The 22,810-nt window shown below is 44.0% G+C and overlaps 3 protein-coding genes across 5 annotated transcripts; all 3 read right to left on the reverse strand.

Moving 5' to 3' along the window:
• Positions 1-5: 5 nt before the first annotated feature.
• ddx39ab (DEAD (Asp-Glu-Ala-Asp) box polypeptide 39Ab) lies at positions 6-8,952 on the reverse strand. 2 transcript variants are annotated; one of them, XM_053637907.1, is made up of 12 exons: positions 8,813-8,952; positions 7,139-7,201; positions 7,005-7,057; positions 4,191-4,399; positions 3,953-4,080; positions 3,587-3,863; positions 2,713-2,831; positions 2,212-2,343; positions 2,010-2,119; positions 1,147-1,291; positions 561-708; positions 6-458 (listed from the first exon to the last, which is right to left on the reverse strand). In XM_053637907.1, exons 3-12 carry the CDS (start codon positions 7,055-7,057, stop codon positions 442-444), a joined length of 1,338 nt encoding a protein of 445 aa, XP_053493882.1. In that variant the 5' UTR covers positions 7,139-7,201; positions 8,813-8,952; the 3' UTR covers positions 6-441. The 2 variants fall into 2 exon arrangements, with proteins under 2 accessions (XP_053493882.1, XP_053493883.1); XM_053637908.1 differs by lacking the exons at positions 7,005-7,057; positions 7,139-7,201; positions 8,813-8,952 and adding an exon at positions 6,673-6,786.
• Positions 8,953-8,993: 41 nt separating this feature from the next.
• Positions 8,994-13,846, reverse strand: LOC128615671 (uncharacterized). The gene is made up of 7 exons (XM_053637910.1): positions 13,718-13,846; positions 13,432-13,532; positions 13,085-13,258; positions 11,945-12,119; positions 11,629-11,805; positions 11,164-11,208; positions 8,994-9,399 (listed from the first exon to the last, which is right to left on the reverse strand). The coding sequence occupies exons 2-7, from the start codon at positions 13,516-13,518 to the stop codon at positions 9,194-9,196; spliced, it is 864 nt and encodes a 287-aa protein (XP_053493885.1). The 5' UTR covers positions 13,519-13,532; positions 13,718-13,846; the 3' UTR covers positions 8,994-9,193.
• Positions 13,847-13,955: 109 nt separating this feature from the next.
• si:ch211-106h11.1 (volume-regulated anion channel subunit LRRC8D) lies at positions 13,956-21,597 on the reverse strand. 2 transcript variants are annotated; one of them, XM_053637906.1, is made up of 8 exons: positions 21,013-21,597; positions 18,787-19,680; positions 18,444-18,694; positions 17,062-17,095; positions 16,910-16,968; positions 16,363-16,740; positions 14,834-15,982; positions 13,956-14,037 (listed from the first exon to the last, which is right to left on the reverse strand). In XM_053637906.1, the coding sequence occupies exons 2-7, from the start codon at positions 19,675-19,677 to the stop codon at positions 14,869-14,871; spliced, it is 2,727 nt and encodes a 908-aa protein (XP_053493881.1). In that variant the 5' UTR covers positions 19,678-19,680; positions 21,013-21,597; the 3' UTR covers positions 13,956-14,037; positions 14,834-14,868. The 2 variants fall into 2 exon arrangements, with proteins under 2 accessions (XP_053493881.1, XP_053493880.1); XM_053637905.1 differs by lacking the exon at positions 13,956-14,037 and having other exon boundaries at positions 14,047-15,982.
• Positions 21,598-22,810: the final 1,213 nt, after the last annotated feature.

A 22,810-nucleotide genomic window follows, 5' to 3' on the forward strand; every position in this document is an offset into this window, starting at 1 on the left:
TCCAGTTTTTCTCCAATTACTGTTTATTTTCCACCCACTGCTAAACTCACAGCAAAAATAAAGCACCGGGATCGAGATAAAACTAGTCATCCATCTTCAACAAGTCATTAAAACACCGTAATGAATGCACTCTGGCGAGACTGGTGTTAATAGATACAGTCAAACAGCAACAACACGATTAACGGCAACTGTATAAAAAGTTTTAATTCCTTTAAAACAAACAAAAACAAAAAAATAAAAATAAAACATGACTTGGGACAAAAAGTATTTTTTCCTCCCCGCCCCAAAAGAGAAACAGTAAAAACGTTAAAAATGGCGTCATGGTACAGAACTTTAAAACTGACAGCATGCACCGGAGGCGACTCCTGCAGCAGCCAGGCAACGACGACACGGTCAAGGGTACATCTGCGAGCTGGTGGTCCTCAGGCGCGACACGACGCCTCATCTGGACTGTTCGACTACACAGGAGGGAAAGAAAAGAATATGAATATGAATACGAATACGAAGAGGGAAAAAGAGTGTTTAGGGTGAAACTGAAGATATAAAGCCTTCGTGCTTACTGTAAGTGGAGATGTCGATCTCTTCCGGTAGCTCGGCCACGTTGACCTCGAAGCGGTCCTGCACGTCGTTCAGCGTTTTGGCGTCAGTTTCATCGGACACAAACGTCACGGCCAGACCTTTAGTGCCGAAACGGCCAGCGCGGGCGACCTGAGGAGGAGAGCAGAATCGATGATACGCTGCACTGGCGATAAAAAAAATTTTTTTAAAAAAAGGGAGAAATTCCCAGTTCATCCACCGCGATACACGCTGGCGTTGCATCTCGTGTACTCGTGTCCTATATGTTACATCATTACCGAGTAACGACGCGTTTTAAAAAACACTCCTTCAAACCTACAGAAAGCTAGATTAATAAATCCTTCCGAATACAAGGTCAGAGTTTTTCAGCTCATGACACCAATCACGACGACAGCGGGAAAGATTTTCGAGAAACGGGGTTCAGCAGCGCGTTTAACATGCTGCGGCAGTCCTATACGTCTGTGATCGTCACGTCCGTCATGTGTGGGAACCCGCCTACTGAGGCCCGTGTACTAAAAGCGCACGAGTATAAAATCACATCGTTAAGACGAGACGAGGGCTGACACTCACCCTGTGCAGGTACGTGTCCGAGTCCTCAGGCATGTCGTAGTTGAAGACGATGTTGACCCTCTCGATGTCCATCCCTCTGCCAAACAGGTTAGTGGCCACCAGGATCCTCCTCTGGAAGTCTTTAAACTGCTGGTAGCGTGACAGCCTGAAGACACACACACAGAGTTTAAAACACAGCAAGAGACACTTCCTGTTTATCTCATTTGCCATCATTAACATGTTTCACGGTAACTTCGGTGCATCTGTAATCCATTGCCGGGAGACAGAACATCAACTGTACTTCAAGTGGAAAACACACATATACCTTGACTCCAAGGTGTTTACCGGGACAATGCTCCAACACAGCACTGAGAAAAACAGTGGAAAGTGATGTGCAACACACTGCCCTTTTTTTGTGGACGTTCCCCCCCTCGACCTCAACACAATCATCCAAATCATCCTCAAACCTGATTGGTCGGGAGGCGTTGATTAGTTTTCGAGAACAGCGACAGTCACAGGTTTATACGAATGCGCTCGTTCTGATACGTTATAGTTTCCATAGCCCTAGAGTTTCTTTAGCCCATGTAAGAGTTTGTCATGCTTCAATTTCCTGAAACAGAACGACAGAGTCTTTATCCCTTACTGTTTTATTTCACGAGTCAATATATAACTATTATAGCATTAAAAAACAAACACAAAACCAAAATAAACTCATGGCCACGTGATCTGCCGTGCATAACGGGGAAAAGCCGACTGGGTGATGAGTCTCAGAGCCGGTCAAACGAACCACAGGAAAATCAGCACTGAAACCTGTTTTAACCGGTTTGCTGCAGCGAGTGTATAGTGGGGTGTGTGTGTGTGTGTGTGTGTGTGTGTACACGCACCTCTCCTCCTGAGCCATGCCTCTGTGGATGGCGATGGCCGGGAAGTTCTGCTCCACCAGCAGCTGAGAGAGAGCCACGCAGCGCTGCACAGACTTCACAAAGATCACCACCTGCAGGACAGAAGGGGAATTACAGCACGGCAGCGTACGACACACACTTCAGAGGAGAGACGCTGCGTTTACGTATGAGTCCTGGCTCTCACCTGGTTGAACTCGAGAACATCGAGCAGATCAAAGAGCTTGCGGTTCTTCTCGCTGTCCTTCAGTTTGCAGTAGTACTGCTGCAGGCCGTGCAGCGTCAGCTTCGTCTCGTCGTCCACAAACACCTCCATCGGCTGATCGGGAAGGAGGAGGGGTAAGAGAAGGGAAAAGAAAAAAACAAAAACAAAACAAACAAAAAAAAACATAAACCAGGTTGAACTTGAGATTTAGAAGTATGATAAATAAGTTTTCCCCTAACCTAAACTAGTAAGGAGTTCCTAGGCTTTTCTAGGGCAGTGGTAGCTCAGTAGTTAAGGTGCTGCTCAGAAGGTCATGAGTTCAAACCCCAGCACTGCCAAGCTGCCACTGTTGGGCCCTTGAGCAAGGCCCTTAACCCTCAATTTCTCAGATGTATGAATGAGAAATGTAAGTCACTCTGGATAAGGGTAAGGATATGATATGTCATTTCCTGTACCAGTACAGCAGTGTGCATGAACACTCACATCCTGCATGAACTTGCGGCAGACCGGCCGGATCTCTTTACTCAGGGTGGCGCTGAACATCATGCACTGCTTCTCATGAGGGGTGAGTCTGAAGATGTCCTGCACATCACGCCTCATATCTGTGGCAGAAAAAGAAAGAGCCAGATAGAATGAGAGAAAAAATAATAGAGACAGATGGGGAGGGAAAGAGAGAGAGCACACAGAAAGAGAGATGAGATGTGAAAGAGATGTACAAATAAAGAGAATGAGACACAGACAGTAAAAGAGAGAGAGAGAGAGAGACAGACAGGTGAGAAAGATGGGGAGGGAAAGAGAGAGAGTAAGCATCAATCTTGAAGGCAACCACAAAGCACTATAAGTTTTCAGTACAACTCCCTGAACTTCTCAGCCACACTGAACTAGATTCACAAGTGTTTACATTAAAAAAAAAAAGAGAGAGAAAAAAGTAACTTAAACTCATTAAACAATTAACAGATTAGTTTTAATTCCACGGTCAATTTGTCTTCATCTGACTTGCCACTTCATTTACAAGGACACCCCCCCGCCCCACAGGCGCGTGATGAATTACAGCCACAGCAGGAACCAGAACTACAGGGTTCCTGTTCATTTCCCATAAAGCTGATTCCACCTGTTTAATCAGCTGATACTGGCTATCAATAGACTCAGGTGTGGCTTCTGCTTGGTTGGAAAGAAAGCCCTCGCCCACACTGGCCCTTTCCCCTGAAAAGACCAGACATCCCCGCTCTAAAGAGTATTAAAAGCTCAGTAATAGAAAACAGCAAACATCTTGCCCCTTGTTCAGTAGAGAAAAGCACCCAAAGCTCTGAGTGAGCACACTAAAGAGGTGAGAGAAAGAAAAAAGAAAAGCTCTCACCGAGCTGCTCCAGCATCTTATCGCACTCGTCCAGGACGAAGTGTTTGACGTTTTTGAGGCCGAGCGTCTTATTGCGGATGAGGGCGAGGATGCGGCCGGGCGTCCCCACCACGATGTGTGGGCAGTTCTTCTTCAGCACGTCCTCGTCCTTCTTGATGGGCAGGCCGCCGAAGAACACGGCCACCTTCACCGTGGGCATGTACTTGGAGAAGCGCTCGTACTCTTTGCTGATCTGGAAGGCCAGCTCACGCGTGTGACACATCACCAGCACCGACACCTGATTGGACGACAGGAGACAAACGCTACTGCGTACAGCCGGACTAGTTTAAGCTTTCCACTCGCTCACCGGGCGTCAGGAAGACGTACCTGTCCATCCACGGGCTCGATCTGCTGCAGCGTGGCCAGGACAAACACCGCAGTCTTCCCCATACCCGATTTCGCCTGGCACAAGATGTCCATGCCCAGGATGGCCTGTGGGATACACTCGTGCTGCACTGAAACACACACACGAAGTTCTCAGTATCATGCTTGTGTACGAAAATCCACCAAATCAGATTCAAAATTCACGAAGACCGTTATTCATGGCGAGCGTTTGAGTCGTTACCTTCGGACGGATGCTCGAAGCCGCAGTCCACAATCGCCCTCAGGAGCTCAGGTTTGAGCAGGAAGTCCCTGAAGCCGGAGCTGTGGATGGACACGTACGAACCCTTCACTTCCTTCTTCCCAGCCGGGGTGACACTCTCTGGTGCTACCTGAGGCTCCTCGTCCTCCTCGTAGTCCAAAAGCTCGTTATCGGCATCGTTCTCAGCCATGCTGGAAACACACACACAGATTAGAGAGAACTCCACATGGAACAGGAGCTGAAAACAAAGCATCCTCAATTGCAGAAGTTTAAAACTCGTGCATTTTCATGTCGACAGGAAACAAACTCGAAAAGTTTTTTTGTTTTTTTTAAACACATGCCCATTGTGGTTATTAAAAGTGAAATCCATTCATCGGGCCACTTCCAAAAACACCCGTAACACTGCATGCAGACTGACCCCCAGGACAGCTCCCTTCTGCTCATCTGGATTTTAATTTCCAGCGTTCGCTCACTCCGACTAGAAATTGTTTACATTCCGAGACGTGGAACGACACCAGACAAGCCGGTGGAGATGAAACAAAAGGTTGTTCTGGCTCTGCGAGAACACCAGAACAATACAGCACTCCGGGAAATCCTGTTCGGCTGGGTTTAACTGAAACCGGTCATGATCTGATGCGCAATCGTGCAAAACTGCATAAGTAAATCCACAAACATGATTCGCCACAATATGCCTCGAGAGTTTGCATACGTCACTCGCGATACACGTTTCTCAGCACTGTTACGTGTTAGCACTTTAAAGTTTCGGCTGTTTAGATCGGTCTGGTGATGATCAGACCCTTCCCCTCCCTTACCTCGTTATACAGTAATATTTCTGCAAACGGGAAAATCGAGCAAAAGTGTTACTTCGTGACACTGTGCCTACAAAACATTGAGGGGGAGGGGCTGGATAGAAACCGCCATAGAATTTGTAATGGTTTTAATGGGAACTCTAAAGCCACTTTTCCACTGCACAGTACGGCTCGACTCGCTGTACATTTTGAGCATGCTTTTCCACTGCGGTTTAGTGCTGCCTCAGCGTGTGTGCCATCTTCCACCTGCCTTCACGCAGGAATAACGCTGTATTATGGAAGCCACGTACAAATACACTCTCAGGCCGTATTCCAAACGCCTTTCCTGTTCACGGACCCTTATTAAGGATGTAAAACAACGGCGGTGTAGACCCTACGTAGTACTCGATATATAAGACCAAGATAAATTCAGACGTGACGGGAGTGACTTCGATAAACACCGGTTTGGAAATCGGTAACAAGCAAGGTGTAAAAAAAAAATCTAAAGACGGAAACCTGTGCTGTAATTTTATCTGTAATGAAAAACGATACATCGTCATAAATTAATACAATATTACCGTACGCAAAGGACGTATCAAACGACACATTTATTCAGAAGCGCTCGTTAAAGAGAATTCCTACTCCCTCAGCACGTGGCTCACATTTAGTATCGGCTCGGCTCGCTCGAGGCGGTACTAAAAAAGGTACCGGGTACTATCCACAGTGGAAAGCCCAGAAAAAGCGATAGTGTCATAATGGTGCCTCCTGCTGGTGGCATGGTAAGTCTAATGCATTCCATTAGGGACCGTTAATGGTTAACAGGTTTGTAATGGTATTTGTAGTGGAAACCATTAGGGAACAAACACAAAGCTTAAGATTACATAACTAACTTCATACATGATCAGTTTCACATCATTATATAATAATAATAATAATAATCACTATTACACCGAATATGTAACATTTTCTCCATCAGAGACTTTTTTTATTAATAAAACACGAGCAGGACACCAGCTGTTCTCCTGCATCAAACCACCTCCCGCCCCCTACCCCTGCGCACTACATAGGGAAAGACGTAAAGATCCCTAGCACCCTAGCTAGGGCTCTACATCTCTACTAGATACGCATTTGGGATTAAATCTGTAACTTACCTGCGTTAACGGCTGAATTATAACCTTATAAACCTATTACGTTATAATTACACCATTACACGCAGTGTGTATGTGCGTGTCAGAATGTGTGTGTGCGCGCGATAAATAAACAAACATTTCTGTCCTCAGAAACAGTGCGTGTTGGAAACAATGAAGGCCACCGTCAAAGCTAAAAGCTAACCGGGTATTAGCCGCGTTTACTATTCAGCGTTTAAATCTTTTTTTTCCTTCTGGTGTCTTATTATCCATTACTGTTACCATTCGCTGTAACTAAAACGCACACTATTAAACATTAACCCGGAAAACGAACAGTTTATCCAGCTAAAAACACACAGCTATGCTAATTAGCCTAACAAGCTACCGCGCTTACCGCAGCATTTCAATAAGCTAACACGCATCCTGACTGTTTCCTTTCCATTCAAACAAAAACTCGAAGCGCCATCGTTCACACAAAGATTAATTTAAATACATTTGAAGGAGTCTATAAACGGTGAATGTGTTGTAATTCACACGAAGCAGTCTCACCTTTACAGCGAATAAACCCGGAGCAGAAAGAGAAAAGATGTTAACAAGCACACGCGCAGGCCTTGGAGTTTATACTACAACCCGGAAGTACCCGCCCTCTCTGAGAAGACGCAACATCAATGGATGATTCGGATGTCCGACAGCGCGAGAGTTTTATGCAGCTGCGCTGTGATTGGTTAGTCGAGTCCGTCCATCATCATGCTCTGAACGAACCGCGCTTTCAGTGTGTTGCCAGATTGTGCTGGTGTACTACGGTTTTTTTTTATGTGTGTTACTCTTCCTCCCTGCTTCTCCTTCTCCTCTCCTCTCTCTCATCTTTCACTTTTACTCACCGGAGTGTTTTGTCTTGTAGAGTCGAGCACACATCATCTTCATCCTCATCCATCTGGTTGAAGAAGTGAAAAACACTGAGGCACTGTCTCACAATAAAAAGTATCCATGGAGAAAGATGGGGTTTCGGACTCACCTGGTCGTCAGGACAGCACAGTTCACAGGTACACAGCAGGGAATGGACATGCAGGACCTTCTTCTGCAAACAGAACATACACAAGCACGTATAGAGTAAGTTGTAAGTTGCGAGGTGTGGTCTCCATGGATTGGACATGTTTGTCCAGAACATCCCACAGATCGAATTAAATCTGGGGAATTTGGAGGCCGAGTCAACAGCTTGAACTCGGTCATGTTCCTCAAACCGTTCATGAACGCTTTTTGCAGTGTGTCAGGGGCATTATCCTGCTGAAAGAGACCGCTGCCATTAGGGAATAGTGTTCCCATAAAGAGATGTACTTGGTCTGCAATAATGTTTAGGTAGGTGGTACTTGTCAAAGTAACATCCACATGAATGCAGGATCTGAGGATTCCCAGCAGAACATTGCCCAGAGCATCACACCGCCTCCACCAGCTTGCCTTCTTCCCATAGACCATCCTGGTGCCATCTCTTCCCCAGGTAAGTGACACACACACGCTCGGCCTCCACATGATGTAAAAGAAAACCTGATTCATCAGACCAGGCCACCTTCTTCCATTGCTCCATGGTCCAGTTCTGATGCCCACATGCCCATTGTAGGAGCTTTCGGTGGTGTACAGGGGTCAGCATGGGCACTCTGATGGCTCTGCAGCTATGCAGCCCCATACGCAGCAAGCTGTGATGCTCTGTGTGTTCTTACACCTTTCTATCAGAGCCAGCATTAACTTTTTCAGCAATTTGTACTACAGTAGCTCTTCTGTGGGATCGGACCAGACTGGCTAGCCTTCAGTCCCCACGTGTATCAATGAGTCTTGGGCGCCCATGAGCCTGTCACCGGTTCAATGGTTGTCCTTCCTTGGACCGCTTTTGGTAAGTTCTAACCAGGAATACCAGGAACACCCCACAAGATCTGCCGTTTTGGAGAAGCCCTGACCCAGTCGTCTAGCCGTCACAATTTGGCCGTTGTTAAAGTCTCTCAGATCCTTACGCTTGCCCATTTTTCCTGCTTCCAACACGTCAACTTCGAGAACTGACTGTTCACTTACTGCCTAATACAGTAAATATACCCCACCCCTCGACAGGTGTCGCTGTAACGAGATAATCAACGTAATTCACGTCACCTGTCAGTGGTTATGGTGGTCAGTGTTATGGCTGATCGGTGTATGTTACATTAACAGATTAAAAAAAACAACGTGTTATTTAACAAAGAAAAGCATATAATTATAGATGTGGTAAAGCTGTCTGTTATGACATGTACATGTAACTTATGTACAAGGAAGGAGTCTCCAGTGTAACAGTCAGTATGTTTTCTGCCACAGGAAAGGGGAAAGCCTTCAAGACACTTTCTGACAAGCTGCATTTTTTTCGTCTTATGAACTTCAAAAGAGTTGTCTTATTAAAAAAAATGAAAAACGGTAAACTTTGGCAAATTGCCATGGTATAAGAGGAATAACACACTTCCACTTCGCTTCAGGCTGGAAGCCCCAGCGAGGATTATGTTCCTATAACAGCACGGCACCTTGTGTGTTGTTTCTTATTTAACACTGCGATAGAGAGAGAAAATGAAAGCCCTGGTAGAAAGCAACACACAGTGACTTTAGCAATGCCTACAAATTTCTAATGGTTGGAGATATAATGTGTGTAAACTAATATATCACTGATCTCTCACATTACCTTCACCAGGTAGTTAAGGGTTTTGCCGTGACACAGTATGTCGTTCTTCCAGTGTCCGTCTGTCAGAGTTGACTCCTGCTTTACGAACTCTTCGGGAGTGAACCAGCGCTCCTCTGTGTGGATGCTCTTACTGCATGGCCCTGCAGCAAAAACACACATATTTTTGTGCATACAAGTCATGTCCGGTCATGCACTGTTTTACTGTGCAGAATTACTTGCATTTTATGGCACATGCTGTGATACTGAGCACATACTGCAGTCGTATTATGTGTTCCATGTCATTGTAGTCATACCGTGCACCTATTGCAGTTATACTGTGCATTGCCATAATGTCCTAAATCCACACTGCAAGCTCACTCAGACCATTAGGCTTAGCTCTGATTACCACCTACCTGCAAATCTGCTTTTATATAAACCCCCAGTGACAGAACCGCAGCTGACCGGTAAAAGAGCAGGCTCAAACTGCGACAGATCCACTGGCTTGCTCTCTTCTTCCTCTTCCTCTTCTTCTAGTAGTTCCCTTCTTCTTCTTATGTAATCCTCAAAGTCGTTACTTGATTCATCCATCGCCACACCAGATACTGACTCTAACAGAGAGCAGTGGATGAACACATGATGGAAAGGAATTCATACATACAAATTTATACATAAGAAACAAGAAAGTTCCTGGACACTGAGAGCAATTTCATGTTCCCACTTTTGATTTGGGCCATGGATGAGAATTTGACTTAGGGAACATAAACGTGTCTCTTCAATGTTTCATGGAGATCAAGGGCAGTGCCATGGACTGTGCATGGGTGGTGAGTGGTGCCTAATTTAAAATAAAAAGGGTGGGGGAGGACTAGGGTGTGTTTTCAATTATTAAGGAATCACACTCCTCAGCCTTCCAGGAAAAGTATATGCCAGAGTTTTGGAGAAGAGACTCCATATGACGCCTTTGATTCAGGAGGAACAATGCAGGTTCTGCCCAGGCCGTGGAACAACAGACCAGTTCTTCCATCTTGCACCGCTTTGTCATGGTAGAATGCGTTTCCAGACGAGTTTTGTGAATTGGGAGGAGGCCTATGATTGTGTGCCTCACCATATGTTGTGGAAGATAATGGGTTATCTGGGACTCTAGTTTATGCTATTTGGTCTCTGTATAAGCGCAGTAGAGCTAGTTCTGTCTGCAATCTCAATGCCAAGTTGAGATCGTTTACAGTGGGTGTCAGACTCCGTCAAGACTATGTCTTACCTCAGCTCCTGTTTGTGCTTTCATGGACAGGATATTGAGCTACAGCTGAGCTTAGAGAGGTTTCCGGTACGGGACAGGCTAGGGGTAACATCCCTGTTATATGCGGATGATGCTCACTCGGCACCATCGGAAACAGACATTCAGCAAGCATAAGCAACCTTGCCCCTGGCACAGGAGTCTAAGTATCTTAGGATCTTATTTACATGCTCACCTACGGTCGCGAGCTGTGGGTAGTGGCTGAAAGAATAAGGTTGTGAGTACAGGCGGTGTAAATGAGGTTCCTCTGCAGGGTTGCTGATCTCACCCACTGTATGAGGTGCCTGATGATCTGTTGGAGCCTCGGAATAACGCCGCTGCTCCTCCTCTGAATCGAGAGGAGACCGTTCTTGAGGCTTAGAATGATATCTCCTGGTTGGCTGCCACTAAAGCTGTTGGACATTCTGGAGCAGACCTAAGACCTCTGGAGAGATTGCCACAGTTGTCCTGGGACCGTCTGGGGATCCCACAGGAAAAGCTAGTATCTGTGGCTGGGGAATACAGACGTTTGGACTGTCCCACTCAGCCTGTTGTCACTGCGACCCCACCAGTTTGGAAAGCCTTTCCAATTTTAATCACAACTTCCAACAACTTTTGCCTCCATTAATCCTGTGTCTCATTCAAATCATTCCTGAAGTACTGTGATTAGTGGAGTAGCCCTACTAAGCACATCTGTCATATCATATCAATCCTCTACCCACATTGTACACTGCTGATGCTGATGATTATGATGACAACCATGATAATGGTTATTCTATTTCTATCCCTGCACTTCTTAAAGGCAGCATTTCACCATTCATCTTGCATTTTTGCATTTTACCATGCCGTACAAAAAAAGATCCAAGATGAATTTCCACAGGCTCAACTGGTTTTCTGATCAATCATGAATAATAACATACAGTACAATAACATATCACTTGAATTAACATTAATGCCAACAACATCAACCAACAACATCCTTTTTTTAATCGAGGTCTGTTACATATTCGAGACGTATGATCACTGAGAGATTATAGAACAGGTGAAGCCATCTCTACCTTTTAAGAAAAAGTTCAAGGCTATGTGAATGATGAAGGTGTACCTCTGGCAAGCTTGTCCTGATACACTGTGCCTTCTTTATCTCCACCTGTAACAGGAAACTGAGTCTTATAACAATCCAATGTCCAAATGTCCTCCTTCTAGAATCTCATTTTATTGGTAGGACCATGAGGGCTACATATTACAAAACTGCAACTAAATCTAACGACAAAACAATTGTTAAGAGTGTTAATAAGCTATGGATTAGTGCATCATTTGGGCTATACAGACATGCATTACTGTTTTAGGTGCCTGAAACTAACAACCTGATAATCAATGATCCCTTTTAACATCAGTCTTTGAGAAATCTCGGATAATCCTTTATCTCCCTGACTTCACTGAGACCCTTCTTTAAATGATTCCTGAACGTTATTCTTACACATCTCCATATGTGGAATAAAAATATGTGCATTGTATCTACTAAACCCAAACACTTTTAGCTCAGTGTATCACTTTGCCATAGACTCACACATGTTGGGGTTCTCAATGTCAGAGCTGGACCCAGAAGAAGGGCTTGGTTCCTCTGTCTCATCAATGTTTTTCTTTCTCTTTGTTACACCCTTCTTTTGCTCCGCCTCCTTTCCCTTCCTTTCCGTATGGAAAGAAAGGCTCGGTTTCTCTGCATTTTCACGAATCCTGAAGGATCCTTAAATGAGAGACAAAATCCATCGAAATAATAAACTCGAGAAAATCAGAAACTCTTAGACTTTGAATTTGGAAATCCGAGCGTGGGAAAACAATAAAGTTAACACAGAAAAGTGAAGAAATAAAATGGAGAGACTGACCATCCAGAAGGCTGGTTTGGAGTGAGCGCAGAAAAGGATATTTCTGCAGGATGTGCTCCTGAAACACACATCTCCAAAACTTCTTCATACACTCCTCTCGCTCCTGTTCCAGCCATTCCAAAACCTTATACACACCATTCTGCTTTCTCTCCTTACTTTTCATCTTTATGATCTTCTACAGAGAGAGAGAGAGAGAGAGAGAGAGAGAGAATTCAAGATCTGATGACTGAATTTTAAATAGAATTACTGTTAAATACAAACACATTTCATATTAAGCTCCACTGGACAAAAAAGTGATTTTCTCAGTGACTTTGACCTCAGTGACTGGTACCAGACGGCTGGTTCGAATATTTCCGAAGCTGCTAAGCTGCTGGGATTTTCCCGCACACGGGTCTCCAGACTTGTGCTGCTTGAGTCTGCCTTGTTCTTGACTTTAATGGTTTTGCAGTAAAGTAATTAAATACGACTTTGTAGCCTGGACCTCAGTTGCCAGTGTGTTTTTGAGATGTAAACACATTACATTGCTATCTACAGGTTTATCCACCTCCTACAGCCTCAGATGCACTTTACTTGCACAATCTTTGAAAAAAAAAATGTTTGCTTCATAAAAACCTTCCTTTTGTTTGCATGTTTCCAGGTGGAACTAACCAAGTTCCTTCTCACTACTCACGTTCACATTAGGCTATGATAGTGCAACTTAAAGAAACAGTTTGACTCCAAAGCAATGGCACTTCTTTCATAGATGTCAACTAAACCAAATCAAACATAAAATGTAAAATAAATAATGCATACAGTCAGTGGAGGTGTGTGGCAGGTCTTAAGCACAATTTACGAGCTCCAGTGAACTTTCATCATTTGCATACTGTGATTTCCATCACAAATTAACATAGGCTACAGTGCTTTCACTTTCAGTATCTAGGGTACATCTATTACATCTATGGTACCTGATACTAGTAACACTTATTAATAAACACTATCAACCATTCAAACAGTAACAAACCTCACCATGAACACTAAAATACAATGACAGAAAATAGCTTTACCAAGTCAAACCAGTCCGTTTCTTTATTTAGTAGTAAGGGGAAAAACTCTTGTAGCACATGAAGGAATGTAAAATAGACATTGTTCTTGCTCTCTTGCCTGGTAGAGATCATCAGGTACCAGACCATGGTCTCGGAGCTGGTTGAGGAAAAGGAGCGGTTCGTCTACGCCATAGGAGATCTCTGTCTTCTTACAGCGAAAAAAACGAATCAGCTCCTCCTGATGTACAAGATCTAACAGAATATCCGCCCGGCTGCTGTCCATCTCTCGATTCTGTACAACAAAGCAACAAAGTTATTAAAGGCACAATAATATACAATTATGCACACATTAGAAACAAGGTCGGATTCCCCAACCAACTAATAGATGAATTTTTTGAGTTGTTATGTCAACTTTAGCTGCAAGACAAAACAAATCGTTTCTTATCAGTTCATATCAGACTTTACCTCTGTGGTCCCGAATAGGACTGAGTGGTGCCGATTGAGGATTTGCTGTGGTCGAGAAAACCTGAAAGAGAGATCTCTGTGTAACATCACAGAAAGATAACCTGTGAGAGGAACAAGGATGTAATTTGCATATGGCAGCCACACCTTTGCTTTGTGCAGAAAGCCGGAAAATGTATATACGAAACAAGAGGATTCTTTCCCCACAATAAAATATCATTTCTCTAATAGAGTTAGGAGAATGAAGTGAAGTGCATTAGAGAATAGAATAGGATTGAAAATGCTCTACCGTGATCCCAAACAGGACTGAATGGCGTTGTCCATGTGTTGTGTATAACACGGTGTAAAGTTTACCATTCTGTATAGACGCTAATGACGGTTGTGTGTGAAGATGAGCCGTTTCTGAAACGCTCAAACCACCCCATCTGTCTCCAACGACCACGCCGCGGTCAAAGTCACCAAGATCGCATTTGTTCCCAATATTGACGTTTGACGTGAAGATTAACTGAAGCTCTTGAGCTGTATCTGACCAGGATTTTACGCATTGTGCTCCTGCCACATCATTGGCTGATTAGACAATCACACAAATGTGCAGGCGTACAGGTGTTCCTAATAAAGTGGACAGTGAGTGTAGTATGAACATGAAGACCCAATGAAAAACAGAGATTAGTCAAATGTTATTGTTTTAATTGTAAATTAAATTATGGAGTTACAAATGCATTACCTTTAAAAAAAATACACCCATTAATATATACTGACAATTTAAAAACACTATAAATATCAAATCCAAACAAGAATTTCCTGAATGTAAATAGACAGCACTCGGTAGGGGTGTAAACCTCAGGCTTTCACACGATATGTTACGAGTCACTGGATTCTGCTACTCTAGTATACGATACGATTTAGTAGCCTTTGATTTGAAAGTAACTGACTTCAGAATCTGGGGTAGGCTTACTGTTAGTTTGTAATGACTTTAGTAGCCTATTAGCCTGTATAATTTTTTAACCATCAGTTTTTCACGCAGTCGTCAGTCCATCGCGACATTGCCGTGCTTAGCTGAAGTTAGTTCATTTGATGACATTTTATATTTGCATTCATTTATTTAGAGTACAATTTTGTGAGTGTGAGATTTAATACATTCAGATAAACATAGATTTATAATATGCGGTGTTAAATAAAGGACTTTTTTCTACTGATTTTAAAATAATAAAACAATAAAGTGAATAAAACTGTTCCAAAATTTGTTAAAAATTGAGCTCGGGTTACTAATCCGTCATTAGAATGTGGAAAGGAGTCTATATTTTGCTTTTCACTGAATCTCAACATGAAAGCATTGATGCTACATCCTTCTAGTGAATTCGGGCCAGTGGTTGTTGCCGAACAAAACACTCACTGACTTTCTCACCATCAAATTGAAAGCATTTTCAGATCTCTTCTCAACTATATGCGTGATTCCACAGATGAGAGAAAGCTCCACTGGGCGGCAGAGAAGGCAGGGAATGTATCGGAACAAGGGCGGGAATTAGCTTTGGAAGAAGCACAAGATGGCTGCTGGAGGAAGTCTCTGATGTGACATGGCAAAGTGTGGAGCAGCCAGCTCTCCACCAGCAAACCACCTCCACGGAGCCCTGAGCAGCAACCAAGCTCAATGGGCAGTTCCTCAAGGTTGTTTCCTTGTACATCCAGCTTGGAAAGGTGCCTCAAAGAGCCCAATCCCATGTTCAGCGACCCTAGGGAGTTGTTGGCCAAACTCAGAATGCGCAACTCCTTGCAGTTGGCAAAAAGTGCCTCTGGAATTCTCTCGAGCCTGTTCCTGCTCAGGTCGAGCTCAGTGAGGAGAGTGAGTGCCCCCACTTCAGCAGGCAGTTCCTCAAGCAGGTTCCCAGCCAGCAGGAGGCGCCGGAGTCGATGGATTGTGAAAAGAGCTGGTGGAAGACTCCGCAGCTCATTGTGTGACAAGTCCAAGAGCTCCAAGGCCCGCAGGACTCCCACGCTGGTAGGAACAGCCAGTATGCGATTGTGGGCCAATCGTAGGCAGGAAAGACGCCTCAGATGCTGCAGTCCCAGCAGTTCCTCCAGTGTCCTTAGGCAGTTGTGCTGCAGGTCCAAACTGCGCAATCCTGTTAGCGATAACAAAGCAGAAGGCAATCTCTCCAGCTGGCATCCCTGCAGCTCCAGTTCAGTCAACCCCACAAGACGTCGCAGTCCTGTTAGCACCAACAGCCTGGCACCTTCGTTGTGGATCTCCAAATGCACCAAGCTGCCCGCAACCTCGCTCAGCTCTGATGGGATTCTCTGGAGCATGCCACGCAACGCGAGGACCCGTAGGTGGCGCAAATAGCGTAGGCTGCCCAGCGCCCAGCCACGGCCGATAGTGCCCTCACTGGCCACTCGTCCACTCAGGTGTAGCTCCTGCAGGCTGCGCAGTGAATACACCCAGCCAGGGATCTCTGCAGCTTGGGTGAAGGTGAGGTGCAGAGACTCTAGACGCTCCTGGAGGACTATAAGTGCACCAGACTCCACAGTAGCTGAGCAGTGGTACAAGTGAAGCTCCCTATGGAAAGAAAGTGTTAGTTTAGGTTTCATTAAAACAAAAACAATTAAATAATAAGCCTTCCTGATAGATTAACTACTTTAGATGTTCTGTAAACAAAGGCTATGACTTGGTTGTCAAAAACCTTCCCTGCTCTGGGATGCCACAACCAAACAATTTGTAACTAAGGGAGTTTTCACATTTGGTCCAAATACATGACCTGTATTTGTCATGGGGTTCCGTTCGGTTGAAACAAGCCCCAGACCACCATTTTCAAGAGAACCAGGGATTGGTTCTGTGGACCACACCTGGGCTCAAAAAACAGCAAATGACCCAGGGTCTGGAAAGAAACTCAAGTGCAACCTGGAAAACAACCTGTGGATTACTCTTCAAACCATCACCTCAAGGCAGTCATATTGGAGATCTGTGCTGTTAGCTTAGCATCTCCAATTAACTCCAGCTTCAGCACTTCCAGCTGGCTCAGGGTGAAGAGTGCAGGAGGGAGATGAGGAACGGCCACCAGCTGCAGCAGAGCGCGCCCCTTGTGATCGGAGGTTATCATTGAGCGCAGACGGGCGGCGTTCCAACGACGCTCCAAGTTCTCCTCCATGAGCCGTGTCTCACTGACAGGTGACAGGAAAACTGAGAGACGCTGAGCCAGCAGGGGGTCGTACTGATCCGTCATGTGTAACAAGAAGGCCAGGTCATTACACAGGTCTGGAGCGTCCAACATGGAACCTATTTCACGCAGATGCTGGAACGAGTACTGTCTCAGAGACCTGGGAATGAGACAGAGACTTGCTGAAAATGTCAGAAGGAGCTGTTCATGACTGCGGTGTGATGAAGTGCTACTGAGCAACAGAGCCAGTGTTGACAGTTCTTATTAACGTAAGAAATGTTAATGGCAGCACCACAGGAACCTTTTCAGGAACCCAGTCATTTTTTTACGTAATCTGTAGCAGATCCTCTGTTGCTAGTTGCTCAATAGCACCACTTCTATTGACGCTCTAATGAACCAAAGAAAATGTGGACATCAGTCTGAATCTAATAAGAGAGCAGCAGGTGTTTTGTTAAAAGAGACACTAATCACATTTACTCACTTTGTTAGCATTCATCTCCATGCTCGACTGAAAGCTTGGAAGGAAAGATAAACAAATGAGTTAGTATCATTCAGCAGATCAACTAATGGTTAACAACTAAATCTATTTTTCCCCATCCAACTTTGGCTTCTGAATCAAATTTATTTTCAGTTTATTTATTGGTTATTCACAGCAAAATTGGCTGTGCTCTCTGGGTGGGAGGGGCTTACTCTCTCTCCCCTATCAGTCACAAGGACAATAATCAACTAAGTGTTTATGAGCTTGTGTATGTAAAGGAGGGCAGATAGCATTTTCCTCTGAGTGCGTTATGCTCTAATGTGACAAACCATGAGGAGCATTTAAAAAAAAGTGGTTTAATTGGCAGGTGACCAATTTGGGTAGAAAATGGGGAAAAATCCGAAAATGGAGAAAAAAAAGAGGCTACATAGAGACAGCTATGAATGGCGTTTTCGCTGATGACAACACAAGGTCAAGGGCAGTGGTAGCTCAGTGGTTAAGATGCTGAACTATTGCATAGAAGGTCATGAGCTCAAACTTCACACCACCAAGCTGCCACTGTTGGGCCTCTGAGCAAGACCCTTGACCCTCAACTGCATACGTGTAAGTCCTTTTGAATAAGGGTGTCTGCCAAATGCCGTAAACGTAGAGATAAAGGTAAGAAGATACTTGCCTATTCACTGTCCTAATAGCACCAATCATAAAACTGAGAATAAATTCTTGTACAATAATTACATTCCTTCCTACACTAATTGGAAGAGCGATGGTATTTATCTTTGTTCTACCAAAACATAATTCTTATTAGAACTACTTTCTGTCATAAATATTATGTGCCAAAATATTCCCTGTGGAATATTTTAAATGAATGCAAATCAGCATACTTGAAATCAAATTCCTTCTACCACCAGAAATAATATATATATAAATTTATAGATATACAAAATATCTATAGTATATTTATAATATCTACAATATTAATTTTCTTTTGTTCTCAGTCCACAGGAACTCTGTTGTCGCGTGTGTTTCCCTGAAGTATGAATATGGCCATAATTTTGAATCCAGTGTTTTTTTTTTTTGTTTTTTTTTTACATGTTCACGTTTTCATGAAAGTTACCAATCATTTTGGAGGCCACTGTATATTTCTGTAACATTTCTTGCTGCTTAATTTTAAAACGCTGTCCTATTTTTTTCAGTTTCTTTGAGAATATTTACAGCAGGACCCATGGACTACAGCGTAGAAGGATACACAAGTCTCAGAGTAACAGTGCTGATCCAGGATCAGTTTCCCTTAGTTTTCATCCAAATAATGACAATTATATAGTCAAAAGGGACCTGATTCCAGATCTGTACTCGTACTCTTGGTAAAGTATTGCTCACAAGCGTACTTGTGGAAAATCCAGAAAAGGGTGTAGACACCCAGCAGGCCGTAAAGGCCCACGAGACAGATGTAGGCTTTCATCAGCTTGCGCAGGACAGATGATAGCAGGTGGCTGCACTGGAAGGTCTGGTATCCTGTTAAAGCGTGGGAATGGGGCTCGCAGGTGTGAGTAAAAGAGATGGAACCCAGTAGAGGTGTGGTGTAGCTCACAATCACAATGAACTTCAGCACTTTGAACACCGTCTGAGCTGTGTACACCTGAGAGAAAGGAGACAGGGGACCCAGGTTTACTATTACCTAACAACCAAGGCAGAATGATATATAACTGGAATTCTGAACCTTCTACTGACCTTGTAAATGATATTAGAGCTCTCGCAGTGTCCCCGGAACCTGCGGACTCTCTCAAACAGCGCTCTGGCCTGTTCTCCGTCACTCCGGTCCAGCGTGGGCCCGGTGCTAGAACCTTCTGGAAGAACAGTAGCTGCCTTATGCAGAGAAGCAGGTTCTAGGATTGAGATAGAGGACAGTGTGGAGCAGTGTGACAAATTGGATGGACATGGAGAAGGCTGGGTGGAGGTACTACCCATCCTGGCCAGCAGGGGGCTGTCAGTCCCGGAGTCAAGGCTGGACTGTCGAGTAAAGAATTTAGGAATGTGTGGCACTTGGGTCCTTGTCACTTTGTCCTCATCTGATGGGAGACTGTGATGTGCTCTGTCCAGCTTGGCAGCATGGGAAAGTGCCCTGGAGGTCCAGGGCGACTCACAGCACTTGGCAAGGATGGCTAAAAAGTGCTCAATGCGGGCAGAGGTGAGCGGAAAGTGGAACCAGAAGGAACCACTAGCCAGCAGGAGCAACGATTGCAGTAAGGTGACATAGGGCAGGAAGCGTGAGAACCACGGCAGAGCTTTGTGGTAGCACACGGTGCTCACATAGATGTACTGCTGGTAGTCAAGGTCAGTCCGAATGCCTGTAGCCAGACTCCTGGATATGGGGACATTTGACGCAGTATGAGGTGTACCAGGACCTGAGGGAATTCCAAAAGAAGCGCTGGAGTTGCTTGAGGTGGAGCGTATGGGGACACACACCACCCCGTCCTGTGAGAGTAATAGAGTCCCGGCCAGGATTGACACCATGAGCATGAGGAGCACCAGATAGTCCATGAAGACCTCCCACCATGGCTTCAGCAGCTTATAGTGACCCTGTCTCTCAGTAACAGACCAGAGCTCTGACAGAGTGAACATCACCTTCACAGAGGGCGAGGGAGAGGATAGAGATTAAACAACTACATCATTAAAATCCCAGGGAACACAGTAAATATTAAAAATGTTCAACATCTGGAAAATTTGCACTGAAAAAGAAAGAATATGATGAACCACTGCTCCAACGCCAGCTCAACCTGCTGATCAAATATAGAGTTATCGCAGTAGGCTATGCTCCTTAGGCTGGCTTTCTCTCACTAGTTTGCTTTTTACCCACTAGGATAGCGTTTACTCAATAGGTTAGCTTTGATCTGTGAGGATAACGTCCACTCGTGAGGTTAGATTTTACTTGCTAGGCTGCTCAGAAGTACGGAAGCCCTAAGAGGCCATGCATTATTAGTTTTCTGTCTTGTTTTCTCGTGATCGCCACATAACAAAAAGTTGTTTCCTTGTGTCCTCGACTTCATTTTCTCGCGATCTCGGCACAACAAAAATTGTTTTCTCATGACGTAATTTTATCATGAGAAAATCTCGCGCCTTGGGAATGGGACCGGTGTTGCCGTCTTCGCCATCGCGTTCGCCATCACAAATGTAATAATTGGCCGCTGAAGAGATGGACTTTATCTCCGCATTAAGACTTTTCAAGTGTCAGACACTAACGTGGAAGTCGTCACTCACTGACAGACATGGAGCTGTTTCAGCTTGAGTGAGTCCCTGATCAAAGTAAAAACGAATTTGTTCATCCACGATGCTGTGGGACTGCACTAAGCTTCTGCTGCCTCCACAACGAAAAAAACGAGAAAACAAGAAAGAAAATAAAATAATAAGAAGCATGGCCTCTTAGGGCTTCCGTACAGAAGAGAGATTTCAAGCAGGAACAGTTTTGATAAAGGTTATGTGGAATTAAGGAGCAATATCTGCCTTGTGATTGGTCAGAGTAATGCATACGCTTTTACCCAAGATTAGCCCCACCCACTTTACAGTGAAATTACAGTGAAATGATGAAGGGGTGTAGTTCTGGTGTTGAAAAGTCTATTATTATTATGATTATGATGATTATTATTTTATTATGATTATTATTAGTAGTATTATTAGTATTATTATTTGCTAATACTATTTTAATACTACTATTATTATTATTATTATTATTATTATTATTATTATTATTGGTAGTAGTAGTAGTAGGAGGAGGAGGAGGAGGATACTGTAGCCTAAGGCTTAGATTATATACATAATATTTTATTATTATATATTATTTCACCAAAAAAAAAAAACTTAATATTTTTCTCACTTGTTTATTAGATTTTTAAAAAAAACCAAACATATTAAAAATAAATGTATATATATATATATATATATATATGTATATATACTTACTGCTAGGAAAGTGAGAAAGTTTTAGTTGTCCGACATGAACAGCTTTGGCCGCTTACAGAGAATCACAAAATGAATGACATGGGCCGAATCCCAAATAGCACCCTACTCCCTAGAAAGGCGCACTATGGGGTGTAAGATAGACACCGCGTGTATAGGGCAGTAGCTAGCCGTGCAGTGCACCGTGCGGGGTGTACCAGACCTGTAGCCCTGCAGTAGTGCACTAGAGTAGGCAGCGGTTTGGGACAGGGCCGTTAAACAGCTGGGGCCGGTGCAGTCCGGTTCGCTCGGGTCCGCTCCTCCGTGAAGAGGGAGAAAAGAGTTTAAACACTTTTTAGGACGGTAGTGCGCATGTTTGGGCGTTGTCATGGCGACTCGCACGCTCGCGACCTATCCTCGCGTACTGTTTCTGGCGTACTAGTTAGTGGAGTAGCACGCACGCGCAGGAAAGTGGAGCACGTGCTTCTGGGATTCTCTTTGAGGTTGCTGAGGTTGCCATGGCAATGGGGCAAAAGCCGTTAGGACAATACTGTTATTCACAAACAGTGTCGGAGAAGACAAAAATAAACAACACACACACACACACACACACACACACACACACACATACATATATATTTTAAATTTTTTAAATTATATTTATTACAAAATGCAACCTGTTCCCTTTGGTGTCGTTTTCAGAAAATCCCTCTAAAATGACGTTGTTTTTAATCATGGGATTATTATTATTATTATTATTATTATTATTATTATTATTATTATTATTATTATTATTATTATTAACCTACTATACAAAATAGTACTGACCAAAAGTGTCTTAAAGCGATAAACTGCAGGTCACTGTGTGCCCTATTTGTATATGACCAGCAGAGGGCACTATTACATGTTCTGCTTTTAAAGTTGTTGGTTAAAGTGGAGAGGGACTGCCCCTTCCCCTGAAACGCTGAAACTGTACACACGTGTGGCATGGTGTGAATAACACTAGACAAATGAAACCACCCTGTCCTACATGCAGGGGTGAAAACAATAATAAAAAGGGCAAGTAGGGAAGCCGACAGGGCACTGGTCACCCATCGCAATGCATCATGTTTCCTCGCACCACATAATGGTACTTTACAGGGCACTGCATCACTTATTGGAAGGGCACCCTAGAGGGCACTTCATCACATTTTCAAGCACATAGCAGTACCTTAGAGGGCACTTTATCACATTTTCTAGCAGTTAGCAGTACCCTAGAGGGCACATCATCACATTTTCTAGCACAAAGCAGTATCCTAGAGGGTACTTCATCATATTTTCTAGCAAGTAGCAGTACCCTAGAGGGCACTCTGTCACATTTTCTAGCATGTAGCACTACAATAAAGGGCACTTCATCACATTTTCTAGCAAATAGCAGTACCCTAGAGGACACTTTATCACATTTTCTGATGCTTAGCAGTAGCCTAGAAGGCACCTCATCACATTTTCTCACACATAGCAGTACCCAGAGGGTATGTCATCACATTTTCCAGCACATAGCAGTATCCTAGAGGGTACTTCATCACATTTTCAAGTACATAACAGTATCCTAGAGGGCATTCCTTCACATTTTCTGGCACATAGCAGTACCCAGAGGCCACTCCATCACATTTTCTAGCACGTAGCAGTACAATAGAGAGCGCTTCATCACATTTTCTAGTACATAGCAATACAATAGAGAGCACTTTTTCACATTCTAGAAGTTAGCATTACCCTAGAAGGCACTTCATCAGATTTTCTAGCAGATAGCAGTAGCCTAGGGGCATTTTGCAGCATTCGGTCA

Source organism: Ictalurus furcatus, chromosome 12 (genome assembly GCF_023375685.1).
Source record: "Ictalurus furcatus strain D&B chromosome 12, Billie_1.0, whole genome shotgun sequence".
Taxonomy (NCBI): domain Eukaryota; kingdom Metazoa; phylum Chordata; class Actinopteri; order Siluriformes; family Ictaluridae; genus Ictalurus; species Ictalurus furcatus.

Coding starts and splice junctions, on each gene's coding strand:
- LOC128615671 (XM_053637910.1), bottom strand. CDS start 13,518: ATGTTACACAGAGATCTCTCTTTCAGGTTTTCTCGACCACAGCAAATC. Junction 13,259..13,431: donor TCCTATTCGGGACCACAGAG/GTAAAGTCTGAT, acceptor TTTGTTGTACAG/AATCGAGAGATGGACAGCAG. Junction 11,209..11,628: donor CATTGAGAACCCCAACATGT/GTGAGTCTATGG, acceptor TTCCTGTTACAG/GTGGAGATAAAGAAGGCACA.
- si:ch211-106h11.1 (XM_053637906.1), bottom strand. CDS start 19,677: ATGTTCACTCTGTCAGAGCTCTGGTCTGTTACTGAGAGACAGGGTCAC. Junction 17,096..18,443: donor CTTTTCTGGATTTTCCACAA/GTACGCTTGTGA, acceptor TTTCCTTCCAAG/CTTTCAGTCGAGCATGGAGA. Junction 16,741..16,909: donor GAGGATCTGCTACAGATTAC/GTAAAAAAATGA, acceptor TCTCATTCCCAG/GTCTCTGAGACAGTACTCGT.
- ddx39ab (XM_053637907.1), bottom strand. CDS start 7,057: ATGGATGAGGATGAAGATGATGTGTGCTCGACTCTACAAGACAAAACA. Junction 3,864..3,952: donor TCGAGCCCGTGGATGGACAG/GTACGTCTTCCT, acceptor TCGTCCAATCAG/GTGTCGGTGCTGGTGATGTG. Junction 2,120..2,211: donor ATGTTCTCGAGTTCAACCAG/GTGAGAGCCAGG, acceptor TCTGTCCTGCAG/GTGGTGATCTTTGTGAAGTC.